General features: G+C 43.5%; 1 protein-coding gene and 1 long non-coding RNA gene across 7 annotated transcripts in view; one reads left to right on the top strand and one right to left on the bottom strand.

The window, feature by feature from the left end:
- Nucleotides 1–20,049, top strand: part of TNFAIP8 (TNF alpha induced protein 8) — a 123,050-nt gene that overhangs the window by 78,863 nt on the left and 24,138 nt on the right. The window contains exon 1 of one of the 6 annotated variants that reach the window (XM_010353788.2): nt 4,295–4,714. The exons of the other annotated variants lie outside the window; for them this stretch is intronic. Within the exon in view, the coding sequence (XP_010352090.1) occupies nt 4,684–4,714 (31 nt within the window). The 5' untranslated portion in view covers nt 4,295–4,683. Of the gene's footprint in view, nt 1–4,294; nt 4,715–20,049 lie in introns of those variants that run through there. 6 annotated transcript variants of the gene reach the window in all.
- LOC115896544 lies at nt 1,319–4,441 on the bottom strand. Its single transcript, XR_004056453.1, has 2 exons — nt 4,292–4,441; nt 1,319–2,961 (listed from the first exon to the last, which is right to left on the bottom strand). It is a non-coding gene; the product is annotated as an uncharacterized LOC115896544 (long non-coding RNA).

Here is a 20,049-nt window from a genome sequence, read left to right as displayed (position 1 = left end):
CTGCTTTTTTTACTTTCAGTGCAGTGTTAAAAAGTTACATGAGATAGTCAACATTTTATTATAAAATAGGCTTTGTACTAGATAATTTTGCCTAACTGTAGGCTAATGTAAGTGTTCTGAACACATTTAAGGTGGGCTAGGCTAAGCTATGGTGTTCAGTATGTTAGGTGTATTAAATATAAATATATTTTCAACTTACGATGGTTCTATCCTGATGTAGCCTCACTGCTAAGTTGAGGAGCGTTTGTACTCAGCACTTAAGGCCACTTGAGGCACAGAGCTTGACTTTCTGCAAAGGTGCATAAATGACTCCACTATCATTTTAGCATCTTCTTCTTCAATTCTACTAAATACAATTTTCTTTTTTCTTTTTCTTTCTTTTTTTTTTTTTTTTTTTTTTTCTTTTTGAGACGGTGTCTCACTCTGTTGCCCAGGCTAGAGTGCAGTGGCACAATCTCAGCTTGCTGCAACCCCCACCTCCCAGGTTCAAGCGATTCTTCTACCTCAGCCTTGCAAGTAGCAGGGATTACAGGCACCTGCCATCGTGCCCAGTTAATTTTTGTATTTTTGGTAGAGACAGGGTTTCACCATCTTGTCCAGGCTGGTCTCAAACTCCTGACCTCATGATCTACCTGCCTCAGCCTCCCAAAGTGCTGGGATTACAGGCATGAGCCACCACGCCCAGCCATAAATACCATTTTCTTAAGGCTAAGACAGTCAAACAGCCTGGGCCAGGGAGAGGCCCTGGAGATATACGCACTTAGTCCTACTTGTGTTACGAAAGGGTAAATGTAAACGTGTCTGAGGGTAATAGGAAGAACTCAAAGCCTACAGGCCTAACCAGGCGAGACCAAGACACAGATCTTTCCCTCATATGGGGAAACAGGAGTGAAAGCCAACTTTTTGTATAGATCATGGAAGCCTTTGAAGGCTTTCAAGGGTGTAGACAAAAATGATACAAGAAAAGTTGAAGAAGGTCTCAAAGTCACATTGAAGGAAGCAAATTCAGCCTCATGTCAGCAGGACAGAAAAAGAAATGACCGTTTTGGCCAACTAGAGGCTATAGTTCTAGAACTAACTTCAATAGAGCTAGAGGCTAGTTTACAGAGATGCTTCATATTTTTCACTGCAGAGAACACAACATTCTTCAATGTAAGTGGAATATTTGATACCTTCTGATTAAAAGGTACCTTGTCTTCCCAGTTCTGCCGGCCGGCCTTCCAATTTGTGTGAGTCTGAAAACTCACTGATCTCCCCTTTTCTTAACAGACATCTGGGGGGCTGTGAGCGAAAGGCCTAAAAGTCAGGCCTTTAAAAAAATTCTTTTGACAGCTTTATTTAAGGCATAATTTAGAAAGAGATTTTTCTGCTGCTCTGTGATAAAGTTCAGTCGAGAGTTGGTGTTAATAAACCTTCCTTAGAACCAAGGTGACTTGGAAAGGTGAGTTCTTTAGGTCTGTGGTCAAATGAACAAAATTATATCAATAAGCCCCAGGTGAGTAGGGTCCATTTAGATATGACACATACAAATTTATTTGATTATACCGCAATGAATGAATAAACCTTCAGAATCTTAGCCAGCATTTTCATTCTTCCATCTTGACACAAAAGGTGGGAGTTCCATTATTAGACACTTGTAGGAGTTCAACACAGTATTTAAGTACAGTTTGTTATTAAATGAGAAGTGTTGCTAACTTAGTTGCAATTTTGTATCAGGCGGGCCATAACAGATTGTTGTCATGCGAAGGATGTTGGGTTGTTTCTTAAACATACAAGAATCAACAAGTCCCACCTACAGGAGATAACAAATCATTATGATGTACTGGACCATTATTCACTGGGGCTAAGAAGTAAATTATCCCGTTTTGAATAAAAGCACAACAAAATCAAGATGACCTGGTATATATCTGAGAGCAGCAGAAGAGCAGCAGAAGGCCAAGGGGAGCCCTAGAGAATCAGCTGCCCTTTGTCACCATGTTGCAGGGTAGGGGTATGGGGCAATGTAGCTTGCCCAGAGCAGATGGCTTTGAGGTTATACAGGAGACTGAGGAATGTCCTTATTCACATAAAGCCTTTTAAAATAAGCTGAGCTTTCATTGCTCTTGAGCTAAAACAGAACATTCTTCCCCAAGGTGACTGCTTGCTTGCATTTAAATACAAAAGAACTTTCTCTCCAGGCTTCCTGAGGCCGGTGGTGAATGTTCAAAGATCCATGAAGCTGCTAACAATCTAAAATGAATTATAAGGCTGACGTGGGGCGCTTGAACTATTCATTCAGCAGTTGTAAAACAAGTAACACATTAAAGGACATGTATTTTAACATATCTTATGTGATTTGTCCCCAGTTGGACTTGCAAAATGACATTTAATAAATTTTTCTTATGAGGGTACTTTCTAAAAGAAGAGAGTGAAAGTAATTCTGCTGTGGGCAGACTGGGCCTGAAATTTGGGTTTTCTGGATTTGCATAATCATCACCTTGAAAAGTTTTTGCTTTACCCCAATTATAGATCAGTGGAAGCTCTCTTGTGTAGCACACAGCCCTGGTGAGATCCCTTAAGATCCCTTGTGGACTATCTGTGGACATCTGGGTTGCAGTGAGGAAGGGCAAGGATAGATGGTATAGGGAGAGAGGGGGCAGAATGATGACTTGGGCAGGACAGGAAAAGCCACTTGTGACTAGTGAGGGAGCATTTCTTTGGGTTCAGAATCATCCTCATCTCAGGCTGTCTCCCCATGAGTCTGAGATTACCGAGTGCAAGGTATACATATCAGCAGCTCCTGACTCAGGATGTGTGGCAGAGGGGACCATGAAGTTAACTGTGACTTTCAGAAGGGTGCAGTCTGTTACCCTTTCGGTGGCGAGGTCAGTTTCCAGGAGGCTCTGCAACACTGATATTTTCCAGATGTTTCTCCTCTTCTCCCTTCTCTGGCTGGCTGTGTCTTCCTCCCTTCATCCTGGTCTTTCAGTGAAATTGAGATAACATGTTAGAATCTTAGGCATGTTAGAATCTCTCAGCAGTAGGATGTGATTTAATATCTAGGCCTCTTACATTAATATTTATAATAGCCTTCACTGCTTGTGAATAGCATAAGCACTCTTTTCTGTTCAAATTCAATCCTGAAATAAAACCCAAGAGTATCTTTTATAAAAATTTACTTTTAATGGTGCAATAGTAATAATCTATGTAGTCCTTATGGTTTTCAAATCGCTTTGTGCTTATATTACCTTATTTAATACAGACATAAATCTGTGAAGTAAATAATACTATTTTTATCTTCATTTTACAGATGAGGAACTGGAGGCTCAGAGAGGTTAATTTGCATAAGATCATACAAATAATAAATGGCAGAACTGGATTTAAATTCAGACTCCTTAAATCCATGTCTTTTGTATGTTCTTTTCACTAAATTTGCTATAGTGTTTCTGTTGGTTTCTGCCTATACAAAATGGGAAATGAAGAAAAAGAAAGGAGCTGGAAAATAAATTTGTCAAAACAATATATTTTTTCTCATAATTTCCAAGCGGATCTTTCAGATATGTTATTTGGGGCTTTATGCGTGAGACTGGCGATAAAACAAGTGTTCTACAAGATACCTCCATAAGACAGGCCTTTCAGTGGCAGCTCTTGTCCCCGCTTTGCAGAAGGGAAAACCAAGGCTCCACAGAGCTAAGGGGACTTCCTCTCAGCCAATTTGTAGGGGCCTGTGGGCCAGACCCGGGGGCAGAATTGAGATCTGTTGTGAAGGCTCTCCTGCTTCTTTATTCTATAAGCATTTCAAATCCTGAAAACCTCCCCTTGGGCGTTTTGAAGGAATTCATCCCAGTTGTTGCTAGTAGCCGGGAGGGAGGGAACCGTCTCTCCCCCTGAGGATGGCCCGTGGGAGTAAGTGCAGCAGGGAGCGCCCGGGCTGGGGTTTGAGTAACAGTGCTCGCCCGGGGCTATACTGAATGAGAAAGCAGCCTCGTCTGCTTTTGCTGTGCAAAGGTAAGGGTGGAGGCCGCTCCACTTTCTTCAAAAGGCCCCGCTCTGGGACTTGTGAAATTGTGCTCTGTTAAGCTGGTCCTTCCAACCTTATGGGCGATATCCACGCGACTTTCCTACAAAAATAACATACCCAAGCTGCTTTAAAATCCGTAATTTTTGGCGTGCAAGACAACAAGACAAAGTCAAATGGGCATCAAAAAATGTAATCCAAAATACACAAGAAGCATTGCTTCTCCCCTATATACATTTATTATTTATGTAAAACTACAGTGTGCTCCGAGATGAGACTTTTTCTTTGTTATACCTTTTTTTTCCGCCCGTCTGGTGCGTTTGCCGACGGCCCCTCTCGGCCCTGTGTCTGGGGAGAATGGGCTGCGGGCTGGGCCTGCGCCCCACCTGCGTGCGCCCGGGCCGAGCCGCCCCGCCAGGTCGCCTCCGCCCCGCTGCCGGCCGAGCGCGCGGCCCCGGGGGCGGACTCCCGCCGCGCAGCTGAGACGCGATTCGTCACTCTTGCAGAACTTTCCCCCTGAAAATCCCTGCACCAGAACCCGCTCTCCCGCCCCGGGGAGGTTTTGATTTTAGTGGCTTTCTTCCTTTTATTTTCCGTTGTGTGCGGATTTCGCTGCAGAGCGCACTTGAGGCCAGTCCGAGTACATGTGAGCGGTAATCGCCCCTGCAGCTGGTTTCCGTGACACTATGCACTCCGAAGCAGAAGAACTCAAGGAAGGTAGGATTCTGGTTTCTCCTGGGGGCCGGCCAAGTGCTGCGGAGGAATTTGGAGGAAGGCAGCAGTAGGAGCAGATGGGAGTTTTAAAGTGAGCGGTGGGCACTTTGTCCGCTTCCCCTGCGCCTTCGAAGCCCAGTCGGAGCTGGATAAGCGGAGCCCAGGTCTCATCTCGGGCTCCCTTCTCCTCCCGCAGCCTTTCAGAGGGGAGGGAGGAAGAGTCGGACCTAGTTCAGCCAGCCCACTAAAGTCTGCTTTTTAGCTTTCTCTGGAAACGAAAGAGCCCCACTTGGACTCCAGGAATGCAAAATGTGCTTGGAAAAGGGCTGCCTGCCTGCATCAGAACGACTGAGAGCGGGATCCCCTGGAAGAGCCCTGAGTCGAGGGTCCCTTGAAAAGGGGTTTCAGAAACTAGAAACGCTGTGTTTCCGGCTAAAAGGGGAAGCTGAGTGAGGGGAAGCGAAAATGTGTATTTGAGAAATAGATTAGTTTTTTTTTCATTGCTGCCTTTCAGCAGTGAGTTCATTTCGTTGGGGGTTTAAGGGGGCTTGAAAGATAGGAGGGGTCCTTGTGCAGCTTGAAACTGAGGAGAGTTTGTCTGTTTCTAACTTCGCAAAAGCAAAGGGTTTCGTTTACTCCTAACAGAGAACGGGTGACAGGGCTGGAAAAGCTCCAACCAAAACACAATTACACGCTGGTGTTAGTTTGGGGAGTTTATTTGTGTGTGAGTGTTTGTATGCTTTGTTCCTTGAAACTTTATGTATACAAAAGTCCTCTTGTAAGTGGGGGGTGGGAGTAAGGGTGGTTGGGGAAAATTAGAGAGTAAGAGGGGAGACTGTTCAAGATTGTGAAATCCTCTTTCTTTTCATGCCTCTTGGAAAGCTGGTTAATTTCAAGTCAATCACAGCAGCTCTGGCAGGCAGAGGAGCAGCCCCATCCTTTCTCCATTTGGTAGACACCAGTTAGGAAGAGCCCTTGAAACTTGTCCCCTTCTGTGTTTTACTGATTCCCCTCCCAGAGTAAAGCTTGTGTTTCACCATATAGTCTTTGTGGGCTCACATTTACCTTATTGTGCTGTGTGAGGGAAATAGTCAATAAAAAGGAGGTTTATTTAATAGAAATATGAGGCTGGCATGAATGAAAAAGGACAGCGAGGAGCATTGTTTTTGAGCTTGATGTGGAGTATGGGGGGAGTAATGTTTTCTTGCCGTGGCCTCTGTTCTGTTAGAGCTGTGTGCTGATAGATGCTTTTCTTTTCTATGTCTTTATAACAGCAGTTTATTCAAAGTCAAAGGTAGTCGAAGGCAAATAGGAACCAGGCTGAGAGAACTCAAGGGTGAACTTCTGTGTGAATTACAAGTAGCACTTAAGTTGGCGTTTTCTCCCAGGTGTGTTTTCCCTGTGTTTTGGGAAACAGGGAGTGGGAGAGAAAGTGGAAAAACAGTATCCCAAAGTATGTATTATACATTCCCCTACCAACATCCACAGTCTTCCCTCTGCGAGGGCCCAGCTCTCTGGTTGTAAGTTTGGAAGCAGCCTGCAAACTGGCCTTTGAAGAGGTTAATGTTCCTCACCTTCCTCCACTTGTCATCATTTACCTTCTGCAGATCGACCACAAATGATCTGGCTCTCTGCTTTTTAAAGAAAGCCCAGAATGTTTCTTTTAAAAATAATCTGAGGTACTAGAATTTTAAATTGATAGCAATTAGGGTGGGATACTGAGTAACTCTTGAGGGAGATTGAACACTTTATTAATCAGATAGAATCATCATAGCTTCTGCCAGGAAATAAAGAATAGGTGTCTGTGTGTTTTGTGTGTGTATTCTCCAAGGCCGGTTTATTGGCTGTAATCTAGAACCTTCCGGTTAGCTACCACCACTCAGATGTCTATGAAGTGAGCTATGTTGTGTAAATAACTCAAGCTATCTTCTCTATCGTTACTAATCCTTTCCCTCTTATACATAGCTTCCCCCCGCCCCCATCCTGGTGAACTTATGTATCCCATTTAGTGTGAGATCACCATGAGTTCTTAAGAATGTCTGTATTGCAAGAAAACTGCCTTTGGATGCTTCATGCCTGATTCGCTGTAAGGGGAGATAATTTTAAGTCATTTTTCTGAGCTGCAATGAGAGACTAGTATACTTTGGGGTTGAATCTTAAGTCCTTGGAGGCCAGCATATTTTTGCATATGCGTGAATGTAGAAGCAAATGACTGGGGATATTGTTAAGCCATCAGAGCTTAAAACGTACTTGACTCTGTGCCAGGAGTGCTGGATCTTTGTCCCCAGCCTATAGCCACCTCCTAAATAATTGATTTAATTTTTCCTGCTTACCAATGAATAAGTGATTGTGCTTGAGTATTAAACAGAGAAAAATAATCCAGGTCTTGCTTTATTGAAAACTGAATGAGTTTAAATTATTCAGACATAGAATGAATAGGAAAGATGGGGAAATGAAGGAAGAAACTCACTCTATTAAAAAGGTGACTACCATTAAAAAGAGGATATCAGCAGTTTCCAGTGGATGGGGCTTCCTGAGGAGATAGGCTGATAGCCATGTATTTGGCATAGCCATGTATTTGGCATTTAGTTGCTTCCTGAGTAAATTGCTTAATTATGAAGTAGTTAAAGTGAGTGGCAGTTGAGATCTCTGAGAATCTTTCTAGTGCTAAGTATCAAGGCACCCGAGGCTCATTTGCTCTGGTTGTCGAAGCTTTGGTACCAGAAATTGAGAAAGCCACTGTTAAGGGGTGGGTGAGGTGTCACTTTGTGGGGACTTGGAAAAGAGTGAGGGTTGAGAGGTGAGAGAATCCAGCTTGCTCCTCCATTGCCCGTAATAGCCATTTCCCACCACCACCTTACCCAGTTCTTACTCTGATGCCTCACTAGGCCTGCTATTTCACAAAGAAAACAGTAGCCATTAGATAACTCCCTCAACTTCCTGTTCCCAGACTGACAGACTCACCTCTGTCCACACCCACCCTCTCTGTGTCTGTGGAACAGGTGTCATTTCTTCTGCAGAATGCCCCGCCTTCCACCTTGGGCTCCTCATATACCAGTCAGTCCATGTCCTTCCTGGCTCCTTCTTTTCTACATAGAGAAGAACTCAAGCTCCCCATTCTGGGACGTTGGCACTTGCTGGTCTTCCTGCCCGAAATATCCTTCTCTCCACCTGATCTCCTTTTCTTGGTCAGCTCTTTAGAGAGGCTTTTTCTGAACCTAAACTCAGATCCCCTGTTGCCTTCTCTCAGAGCACCTGTTCCTTTCCTTGCTGGCTCTCCCCACACTGCTTAACATCTCTTCTACACCACAGCTCTCCAGGGAGAAACAATGTCTGTCTTATTCCCTGCTGTATGTACAGGACCTATAGAGTAAAAGGTGCTCATTAAATGTTGTAGATTGAATGAGTGAATAGTCTCCATTCTTTAAAGTTAATCCTTGGCCAAAAAAAAGTTTAGTTGTTGCCTAGTGATGATTAATATCCTCCTCTATAATAAAGAATCCCAATGATATTGTATAAGCTACCACACTGTGTGGTGTTGTGTTTTAACCTCATATAGTGTGGCAGCTTATATAATATCATTCATTGCTAAGGACTATTTTGTAAGTTTTATCCCCTATTCCTGCCCTTCCCCAGCCTTTGCTTTGCAGAGGGAATGAAGAGAAAAGGAGTTTAAAGCAGTGGTTCATCTCTGATGCAACCAAGGGGTGCAGCTGACCTTGATGTCATACATAATGTAAAAGGTACAACATACGCTCTTAAACACCAGACTTTGACGTGCTTATCTGTTTCCTTTTATGTAGTCATTAGGCTTGGAGTATTGTGTGCTGACAAGGACTAAAAGTGGAAAATCCATTTAGAGATCTGTCATACTCTCTTCTCTACAGTGGACATCACTTGATAACTTGGCATTGCCAGACACCTCCAGCTCTGTAAACTTAAATGCATTTGGAGCTTTTTCCCCTCACTTCTGAAATTTTTATCATATTGAATATGCATCCTACCTTTCTGGCCCCCAGATTATGCCGTTGAACAGTCAGGATTATATGGATGATTAAATTTCCTGCTCCTGGCTGTTGGTGATCCAGGAAGTAGCCAAAAAGTGAGTGGGTGACAGATAATGCAGTAGAGCCAGAAAAACTCAGGACCCAGTGATTTCATTTCAGAATACTGCAGAATTGCTGGATCTACCTGTAAACTATTTTTTGGTCAGCATTTCTCTCTTTATGCTAGCAGCTTGGAAGTCAGTGAGATTAGTGTGGTTATAGACCTGTCGTCATTTAGAGAAGATTGTTCTTTGAAACATAGTATAAGCTGAATTAAAGCCAAATCATGTGTGTATCTTTAATGTTTAAGGAAGGTCTGTAGTGAGAAGTCTTCTGTAATTTAAAGTCCCCGTCCTCCAGCCAAATACACATAGAATCACCATGATTTAAAGCTAAAAGCAACTTTGCTGATCCTTCTTTCTGACCTCTTCATTTTAGAGGTTGAGGCACCGAGGCCCAGCAAGGTAATTGCCAAGCCTTTTCTACCCTCTTTAATACATGTTCTGCAAGCAAGGATTTTTGTAAACACAGGTTTTAGCATCCTGGGTATTTGTGTACAGTCTCCTTGAAGTAGGACAGACTTAGTCTGTTTATATAGTTGTCATTCACTACCTTTTAGGGGGATTTATGAAACCCAGATGAATGTTTGAACAAATGGAGATTTCCTGTTTCACCTTCTCCTACGTGTAACTCGAGAATAAAACATGAAACATTGTGAAATAAAATTTAGCTCTGCAAGTAGATCCTATTAGATCCCAGGTTTTGAAAGTTGTAGACCAAGTGAGAGGCAGGTAAACAGTGAGGTCACTTGTTTTCATTCGTTTGAGAATATCATTCAGGAAAAATTAGCTATTGAGGGTGCTGGTTGGGTAGAGACACACTTCCTTGGGGAGAAGGTGTGTTATGTGTGTGGGTGGGAAGGGAGTCAGCATTCTGATACAGAATGTGCTGTTGCAAAAGCAGTTGAATATCCCACAGCCTCACTTTCTCTGGAGCACATTGCAGCAGGCCTGGTGCATTCTGAGAGTCAGGACACCTTTCTCAAGAAGCACTTATGGGGCTACAGCCCACTGCTCCCCCAGCCATTGACCAAGATATCTGAAAGAGCAATTGCTTAAATTTTATTCTAAAAGTTTATAAACCTTGAAGAAGAGTTACAGGGATGTAGTGTGTCCTGAGTGACTAACTGCTGAGTTGGGAGTAAATTGCCTAAGGGAGCGCTGCCCTGGGAATCTCTAAGACTGTATAAAGCCTGTTAGTTAGGTTGGTGTTTATATGGTTTTGAAGATGGGGGAGGGGAGGAGTTGTGTTTATGTATACAGTATCATCTGTGAACTTAATACATTCTCCCGCTTTGTAGTGAATAATAATTAATTTTGTAATAACTAGGAACAGAGTTTCTTCTAAGAAGGTGATGAAGCAAAGAGACTACTAAACAGAATTCCCTACGTGACTCTGATAGCTTTAGGTGCCTGAAGTCTCCAGACCACATGTGTTGAAGTCAAGGTTGACTATGGAGAAGTGAATAAGCAGTTCATGAATTTTCCTTCCAGTTTTACCTGCCATTTATGTTTGGTGCCAGCTCACCTGGCTCCAGTATATGTTTTCATGTGGTCTACTCAGCCAGGCTGAGAAGCTGGGGACCAGGGGTGTCCCCAGAAGCACAGGCTGTTCTACCTGTCATGGACTGTCCAGTAGACTCCCGCTTCCAGTGTGCAGCCCCTCTCCCTTGCCTGCTGCTGCCTTCTTTGGGCCTCAGGTACTCCTAGCAACAAATGTTAACTGAGCTAGCACCTCCTCTGCAGGGTGTGGGGAAGCAAAAATGTGTGTGTAGATAACCCCATTTTCAGAGAATTTTTGGTTCAGGGCATCACACACAGCAGACGTGCATCCATAGGACAAAAATACGTGATGGGGAGGGTTGAGTACAGCTCAGAGGATCAGACAGTGGACCCTATGAAAGTCTAGAAGAGCGGGTATTCACCAAAAGTCATGATGGATAGAAGTGACTTCAAAGAGGGGTAACTTGTATTCCAGCTAGATCTTTTAAGCAAATGGAGAAGAGAAAAGAAAGTGTAATTGACAGGGAACCTGCTTGTGCTGTGTGCTAGGATCAGGAAGAAAGTCTACAGAAGTGTGGAGAGCAGTGTTCATGGAGGGCATTTGTGGTGATGTTGTAGTGGTACATGGGGTCAGACTAGAAGCTGAGCATTCCCAGGGGGCTATGGTATTTAGGTAATAAATAAGACCCTGTGAATCAGGAGACTGATCCTACTCATGACTTCGTTCCTGGTTGTCTGTGCAACCTTCAATAGCTACATAATCTTTCTAAAGTTTGGTTTCCCCATTGGAAAAGTTAAGGCTAGGCACAATGGCTTGCACCTGTAATTACAGCACTTTGAGAGGTTAAAGGAGGTGGGTCAGTTGACTCCAGGAGTTCAAGACCAACCTGGGCAACAAAGTGTGACCCCTATCTCTACAAAAAAAATTTAAAAATTAGGCACAGTGGAATGTACCTGTAGTCCCAGCTACTTGGGAAAATCAGGAAGATCACTCGAGCCCAGGAGTTAAGGCTGCAGTGAGCTGTGGTCGTGCCATTGCATTCCAGCCTGGGTGTCAGAGCAAGACTCTGTCTCAAAAGAAAAAGAAAAGAAAAGAAAAAAAGAAATTGGATGGTTTTCAGCTGGATGGAGGAGGGCAGATGCAAAGTAATGTTTTAGTAATGCCAAGCTGGCAAGAACCATGAGTTGGTCTGGAGGGCAAGATCGAACCTGGGTATCAGGAGCCTCTCCAAGAAAGTGTGAGAGTAGCCAGTCACAAGGGGAGAGTTGATTCCCCATATGTAGTTTCTCAGGGCAAGACTGTAGAGAAAGGAGGGGGCTGGGCCATGGATTTAGCTTCTGAGAACATCCACTTTTACAAAGGAGAGAGGTAGATGGAACCAATAAAGGAAATAGAAATGGAGTAGCTCGAGAGGTAGGAAGAAACAGGGAGAGCATGGGACCTTGGAAACCAGAAAGGTGAGAGCCCCGTGGAGGCAGTGGTCAGCCTGTTTGTAGAGAAGAGCTGCGGAAGACGGCTTCATTTTCCTTTTGGGCCTCAGCTAAAGCCAGGAGCCTGGGTCTGAGGAGCTCATCTTCTAAGGGGTGGTAATACATCATCGGTCTTCAGTCAGTATTTAACAGATGACCAACGGCATGAAAGAAGGCATGTGGGGCCCAGGAGGTGACTGCCCTGCTGAGAGCAAGTGCCCCAGCCTCCTAAGAAGCTGGCCATCGCCATTTCTGCATGCTTTCCAAGTCCTAGTTGCCAGTAGATTCCTTTACAGATTGTCACACCATCACCTCCGACCAGTGTTTGGAAGAGCATTTGCCTACAGGCCTCTTCCTGTGACATCACACAAAATATGCAGTGGTACATGAGGGTAACAAGTGAATATGGACAGGGAGTTTAATTCACCTTAAAAAGAAAAGTAACTGGTTTCCTATACATTCACAACATTGCTGACACCGAATATGGGAGGGTCTTTCCTACACCAACCAATGTTCCAGATCTCAGCGAACATTGACTAGACGTCTTGTAACTCATTTCTGACACTAACTGTCCAGAGTTAGGGCAGACCCCGCAGGTTAAGGGCTCGGTCCCACAAGACTATCCTCCAACTTGAGACAGCAGTTGCAAGGCCAGGCATCCCATACTTTTGACCAACTGGCTATAAATTGGGGGTTTGTATGACACCCCCTCAGGTTCAGTAATTTCCTAGAACAACTCATGAAACTCAGGGAAACATTTACTGATTTATTCTAAAGGATGCAACTCAGGAAGAGCCAACTGGAAGAGATGTATAAGACAAAATACAGTGGAGGGATGCAAGCTTCCATGCCCTGTCCAGGCAGGCCACCCTCCTGGCACCTCCAGGTGACATGAAATAAATCATTGGCCATTGGTGATTAAACTCAGTCTCCAGCCCCTCTCCCCTGCCCAGAGTGGGGGAACCAAAAGTTGTAAACCTCTAATCACCTGATTGGTTCCTCTGCTAACCATTCCCCATTCTGGTTTATGAGTCATCTCATTAACATAAACTCAGGTAAATTTGAAAGCAGCTTATTGGCCAGCTACGGTGGCTCATGCCTATAATCCCAGCACTTTGGGAGGCCGAGGCGGGCAGATCACGAGGTCAGGAGATCAAGACCATCCTGGCTAACACAGTGAAACCCCGTCCCTACTAAAACAGAAAATACAAAAAATTAGTTGGGCATGGTGGCGGGCACCTGTAGTCCCAGCTACTTGGGAGGCTGAATGGCTTGAACCTGGGAGGCAGAGCTTGCAGTGAGCAGAGATCACTCCACTGCACTCTAGCCTGGGTGACAGAGCGAGACTCCATCTCAAAAAAAAAAAAAAAAAGGGACTTAAAAAAAAAGAAAGGTACTTATTATGAGTAACAAAAGGCACCCCTCTTACAACTATCACTCAGGAAATTCCAAAATTTTAGAGATTCTGTGCCAGGAACTAGGGACCAAGACCAAATATTACAACAAAAGATGTGCCTATCACTCTGTTGTTTTAGAGATAGTCTCACTCTGTCACCCAGGCTGGAGTGCAGTGGCAGGGTCATAGCTCACTGCAGCCTTGAACTCGTGGGCTCAAGCAATCTTCCTACCTTACCCTGCCAAGTAGCTGGGACTACAGGTGCATACCACCTGCCTAGCTAATTTTTAAATTGTTTTGTAGAGTCAAGGTGTCACTTTGTTGCCTAGGCTGGTCCTGAACCCCTGAGCTCAAGCAGTCCTCCCACCTTGGCCTACCAAAGTGCTGGAATCACAGGGATGAGCCACCGTGCCCAGTTATCACTCTTATCATTTAGGAAATTCCAAGAGTTTTGAGAGCGGTAGCCAGGAGCTAGGGATGAAGACCAAATGTGTATTTCTTATTATATAACAGTATCACACAGCTCTTCATACTGGGGGAAAGCTTTGGCTACTCAAAATTAGATAATTTTTTTTAAAGTAATGAAGGATTTTTTGCCCTTTTTTTTCTTTTTGGATGGAGTCTTGCTCTGTCACCCATGCTGGAGTACAGCGGTGTCATCTCAGCTCACCACAACTTCCGCCTCCCGGGTTCAAGTGATTCCCCCGCCTCAGCCTCCCGAGTAGCTGGGATTACAGGTGTGCACCACCACGCCCAGCTGATTTTTGTATTTTTAGTAAAGATGAAGTTTCACCATGTTGGCCAGGCTGGTCGCAAACTCCTGACCTCAGGTGATCCTCCCGCCTTGGCCTCCCAAAGTGCTGGGATTACAGGTGTGAGCCACCATACCCAGCCAAAATTAGAGAATTTTTATCTCCTGCCTTTGGCTTTCACTTCTTCTCTCCTCATGTTTTTTTCTTCCTGTGACAGGAGTGCATGTCTTAGAAAACCACTGATGTTTCTGCCGGGGTACCCTAGATTTGGCATACAATTTGGAACTCTTAGGACTTTAGTCTTATACATAGTAACTAGGATTTCGGCCACGCTAGTAAGCTGAGCCGTTTTGAGAAATTTTAGATTTCCTCTGAGATGGTAAGCAGTTGTTACACTGGTGGAAATATGCTAGATGGCTTGTTCCTTGTGAGAACCAATGAGATAATGTTAGTGTAAAGCTCAGTGCTCAGACAGCTTCACTCAGAAGGTACTGTATAAATAAGGAGGCTTATAATCACACCCAAAGACAGAGCCCTGCCCAGGCCTGCCTATTCATTCAGTTAAGAAGTCCTCATTTCATGTTCTCTAAAAAGCAGGGAAGAGTTGACTTTCTCCAACAAACTTTTTCCTCCTGTAAAGTTGTTTGATAGAGAAATATTAGTGCATGGAGTGTTCTTATTTTTAAGCACTTACAAAACTATTTTCACCTTTCAAGGATTAATATGAGAATTGCATCAGTTATGAAATATCTAGAATGAAAATGCATGCCTCCTCAATATCACAAGTCTAAACATTCGACTCAACATCTTCAGAGAAAAGAGAAAGCGGAAATCTCTCAGGAGAGTTTTCCAGGAGGTAGACAGAATTCAGGGGCAAGTAGCACCCACTGAAAGGGAAAGGAAATAATTATTGGGAAATCAAAATAGCAAAGAAAGTTAAGGGAGTGGCAGTTTGGCAGATTGCACAGTTCTGCGGGAACAATGAGGGAGACATAGCAGTGGGAGCGATGGGGAGTAGGAGGGTGTGAGAGCCACAGAGTGGGATCTAGGCCTGAGGAGAGCCTCCGAGGGAAGAAGTAGGAGTGGAGAGAGAAAGAGGAAGGGAGGAGTAAGTAAATAACTCTAAAATGGGGGGGAAAAAAAGTAATAAGTGCAAAACTTTAGAGGTAAGCAGCAGTATAATAGGCAAGAGACAATTGTAACTGGGTTAAGTTTTGGCAGCTTGCTTATTTTGTTTGATTTTGTAGTTAACAGGAGAGAAAGTGGGGTGCTGGTCTCCAAAGCACTATGCAGACTTGGAGCCAATGAAATGTGGCATTTGGATGACACAGAAGCTCTCCAGTGCTTCTCAGGCAGGATTAATGCAGGGGCCTGTAAATAAGGATGTGACATTGAGGAATGCTGCTGCTCTTCCAGCTGCTCAATTGGGACCAGTTGGAAGCCAGGACTGTGTTATGTTGGCTTGGATTTCTAGCACCTTTCTTACTGGGTTATAAAAATGATTTCCTCAAAAAAACTTGAAAATGGCAGATGATGAAGTAGAAAAGCAGTGGTGTCCGCCTGCAGGCATCATTTCAAAGCTGCCTGTGACATTGTGCCGGCCATTTCTGGCTCCGGCCAGTGGAGAGTGGTTGTTGGAGGGTTAAAGCCATCCCTTCCAACCAGTGAAGATGTACCTAACTTCTGGGGGTTTCCCCTCATTAACAAGTCTGATGGTAAGCAGGCTTCCTGAAGGATTTCAGGCAGAGGATTTTTGAGGGTAGAACTGGTTTAAATTACTTGGCTTACTTGGCTATAGCTCTGACTTGGTGATCAGGCTGATGACCCTACAAGTATAGGGGTGATTACTTGACATTCCTGTCCTTGCCACCTACCTATTCCAGCATGCTTTGGGGTTGCCCCTCCATGCAAATAGGGGAGGGACATGAGGGAGAGGAGATGTTGATTGTAGGTCTCAGCAATGGAACTTTAGCTGGCTTGTTTCAACATGTGTAAGGGTTAATCAGGTAAATTATAATTGCTGCTGGGAGAGGCAGCCTAGCTGAGCCGACCCAGCCCTCAGGGTTGCTGGGGAAAGGATCATTCTTGCAATCCTTAATTGTTTTCCTCTCTTTCCCAAAGATGAGTTCTTAATGTAACATTATGGTCCATAGACCCGTTAATAAAGTTTACATTCCTGATTTGTTTTAGTCCTCTGCATGTCTATTTCTTTAAATTCTCAGATAACCCTTCCTTAAAAAGGTAATTTGACCAAATTAAAAGAAAAAAGGAATAATTTGAATTTTTGCTGTTGTTGTTGAGTTATTTGAGTAATTCTACAGTCTTAGGCAATTTTCTAAATGAAATGTAGAATGTCAACTGGACTGTTCAGTCGTAGAGGATGGGAGGAAGAGAAATGTTATATTTGGTAGTGGTACTAGAATAGTACAGAACCTACCAGCAAAAGTATCTTAGGGTAGTATCGTCTGTTGTTTCCTTTCTATTTTTTAAAATGGCACCATCTATCCCTGTCTTGTGAACTAGTTAAACATGTTTAATTGCATATCTTTTAAAGCTTCAGTTAGCCAGATTAAAAAAAAAAAGTTTGATGTTGTTTTTTATTCCATGAATGACTCAATTGACTACATGTAGGCAGCTACTAAACTTGGCAGTTTGTTGCCATTAGCATGCCCTTGGACAGGAAGTATTCAGTATAGATATGACCAACCAGTTTCCAGGCTTAAAAATAAAGTGGGGATTTCTGGACAGAATAGGTCTTTGTCACTCATTTCAACATGTCTGATGCGTGTTAAAGTTCAAAGCCAACCACTTTGCCTTCTCATTTTTTTCCAGGCCATCACTTTACCTGACATATTCTGTTATACAGATTGAAACTTACTTCATGATGCTGGTGTTTTGTTTGGTTTTTCAAAAATGAAATAAAAGGATATTTGAATAGTCATGAGAATCAGCTAGAGTCCGTATTCTCTCCTTGTTATCTCTTTTATGTTGAGTTCCTTTTAAGTCATCACCCCACTGAGATAGATAATGGTGAAATAATGTTTCCCTGCCTATAAAGCAGCTTAAATTAAAAGTAGCAAGTATGTGCCGGGTATACGACATGACTTGTCTTCTTGAATCTGTGGTCCACTTGAAATAGCATGTTTTCCCCCAAAAGTTACTTCCCGTCAGTCTTGTCATTCTTAATCTCATTCGTCAGGTAGCCGCTTAGCAACTCGGGAAAAATCATACTATTTTGACAGATACTAACAGGTTTTTTGGCATCTTGTTGCCTACAGCTATTGCTTTATGACTTTAAAAGTAAGTTCATTTTTTTTTTGTTATCTCCCTAAATAATATAATTTTCCCTCCTGTCTGTTAAAAAAAAAAAAAAAAAAAAAAAACCCACACTTTCCCTTCTTTCTTTCACTTACCTATTCTAAGCAGCGTGTGTGTGTGTGTGGTTTAAGAAGCCTTGACACCACATTTCCTGGAAACACTAAATTAGACACAGCATTTATTAGATGAGAGTGTCTACAACAACAACAAAACTTGTTTCTTTTTCTGAAGCCTCAATTCCATGCAGGTATCAATCTCTTGAGTGTCTGTTTGTTTTTCTTTTTTTTTTTTTTTTTTTTTTTGAGGCGGAGTCTGGCTCTGTCGCCCGGGCTGGAGTGCAGTGGCCAGATCTCAGCTCACTGCAAGCTCCGCCTCCCAGGTTCACGCCATTCTCCTGCCTCAGCCTCCCGAGTAGCTGGGACCACAGGCGCCCGCCACCTCGCCCGGCTAATTTTTTGTATTTTTAGTAGAGACGGGGTTTCACCGTGTTAACCAGGATGGTCTCGATCTCCTGACCTCGTGATCCCCCCGTCTCGGCCTCCCAAAGTGCTGGGATTACAGGCTTGAGCCACCGTGCCCGGCCTGTTTGTTTTTCAAATAAGAAACTGTGCCAGGGAAAAATGATTTGAAATACAAAATGCGTGCAAGTATTTTTAGTTTAAGGTAAAGTCAATAATGATTCTTTGGGACATTTTTAGGGACCCAACTAAGTTTCATTTGCCAAACTTAGAAATAAACCATGTTTATAAAGAATGAGGTTAAGTTCGTGCTCTCGGGCAGGCATGGCTGTGGCCCTGAGGTGCTTGTGCTCTGGAACTCCTTGACTCTTTTTCATGATGGGGGCAGGCCTGAGTATCCCCTGCTATGCTGTAGATTGAGCTTGATCAAACTCTGGCCTTTTGAAAATACTGAACACCTCTACCTAAATACCTTATACTTATTCTAATAGGTTGCTTTTAGGGAAAAAGGGAACTGTTAACATAAGCCAAACTTCCTTTTTTTTTTTTTTTTGAGACGGAGTCTTGCTGTGTTACCCAAACTGGAATGCAGTGGTACGATCTTGGTTCACTGCAACCTCCGACTCCCAGGTTCAAGCAATTCTCCTCCCTCAACCTCCCAAGTAGGTGGGACTACGGGCACCCACCACCATGTCCAGCTAATTTTTGTATTTTTATTAGAGACGGAGTTTCACTATGTTGGCCAGGCTGGTCTCGAACTCATGACCTCAAGTGATCCGCCCGCCTGGACCTCCCAAAGTGCTGGGATTACAGGCGTGAGCCACTGCACCTGGCCCAAACTTGCATTGAGTAAAATGATTACCTGGTCTGAAACCGTAATTTCCTTTAGCTTTGTAGTGCTCAAGACTCTTGGACCTGAAAGTGGCTGGTAACTGTGTTCTAGTTTGTATGACGATGGGCACATTGTAGGCAAACAGAAAATGTCTGCTAACCAGTGAAGTGTGAGGACAGTCATATGGTTCAGAGTGTTTATTGTGTGGAATTAAAACTTATGTAGTTTTTCATGAGATTCATAAATCATCCATACATTGATATTTATTGTGCCTCTGGCCTCATCATCTGGTTTTTAGGTGTAGGAAGGTGTTTCACTCAGTAGGTAGTTGTATCATCCATGGTACCACAGTCTGTCAAAACCACACCAGACGTTGATAATGTTTTGTGCATATGGGGTGACATTTAGGAAGGCTTGTAGGACCTTTTTCTTGCTGGCTCCCTTTGAGCCAGTGTGAGTGATATTCCGTCACCTAGTCTGTGTTTTGGATCACTGTGCTCAGGCCTAAACTCAGAACAGACAGACCATGGGAAAGGCTTAATCAGGTTTGTCTAGGCTGATGGAGGGCTCTAATGGGGTCACTTCTTACTCTTTTGAAAAGAGAGGCCGGGCGCAGTGGCTCAAGCCTGTAATCCCAGCACTTTGGGAGGCCAAGATGGGCGGATCACGAGGTCAGGAGATCGAGACCATCCTGGCTAACACAGTGAAACCCCGTCTCTACTAAAAATACAAAAAAAAAAAAAAAACTAGCCGGGCGAAGTGGCGGGCGCCTGTAGTCCCAGCTACTCGGGAGGCTGAAGCAGGAGAATGGCGTGAACCCGGGAGGCGGAGCTTGCAGTGAGCTGAGATCCGGCCACTGCACTCCAGCCTGGGCGACAGAGCAAGGCTCCGTCTCAAAAAAAAAAAGAAAAGAAAAGCGGTGGAAACTGAAATGAATTGTCGCTCAAATTTGGTCCAATCACACTTTATTGTCTGAAAACTTCTGACATATCTTGCGGTAGCAATGGAAAAGGGAGTATTTTAGGTAACCCTTGTGTTTGAAATGCCTGCTTTTATTATTTTTTAAATGACTTTTTGTTTAGCCACAAAAGAAGCTCTCTGTTTTAACATCTTTGGAGTTCTTCCTGGATTCTAGCCACTGGAACACAAATCAGTCCAGAAGATTATTACTAGTTAACTCTAATTTAAAATAAAAATAAAATTTCAGGAGAAAGATTGGAGAATAGAATGGTATTACTTGATTGAGGAACACAGAAACAATGCATGAATCCAGACATAAAACTCTTTGAGTTCAGTAAAGGAGGCTTTTAAACCCTAATTAATGCATTTAACAAGTAAAATCCCAGCTTTTCCTGTGTTGAGTTTACACAGACAAATTAAAAAATAAATAGACTTTATCAGACTTGGACAGTAAATTAAAGACCCTTTATCTTCCTGCCTGGAAGTTCTATAAAATAATGGGTAATAAAGGCAAGCTATTGGTCAAAATGGTCTGAATTATGCT

This window comes from Rhinopithecus roxellana, chromosome 3 (assembly GCF_007565055.1).
Source record: "Rhinopithecus roxellana isolate Shanxi Qingling chromosome 3, ASM756505v1, whole genome shotgun sequence".
Classification (NCBI taxonomy): domain Eukaryota; kingdom Metazoa; phylum Chordata; class Mammalia; order Primates; family Cercopithecidae; genus Rhinopithecus; species Rhinopithecus roxellana.
Note: the sequence above shows the minus strand (reverse complement) of the source record. Positions and strands in the feature narration are given on the sequence as shown.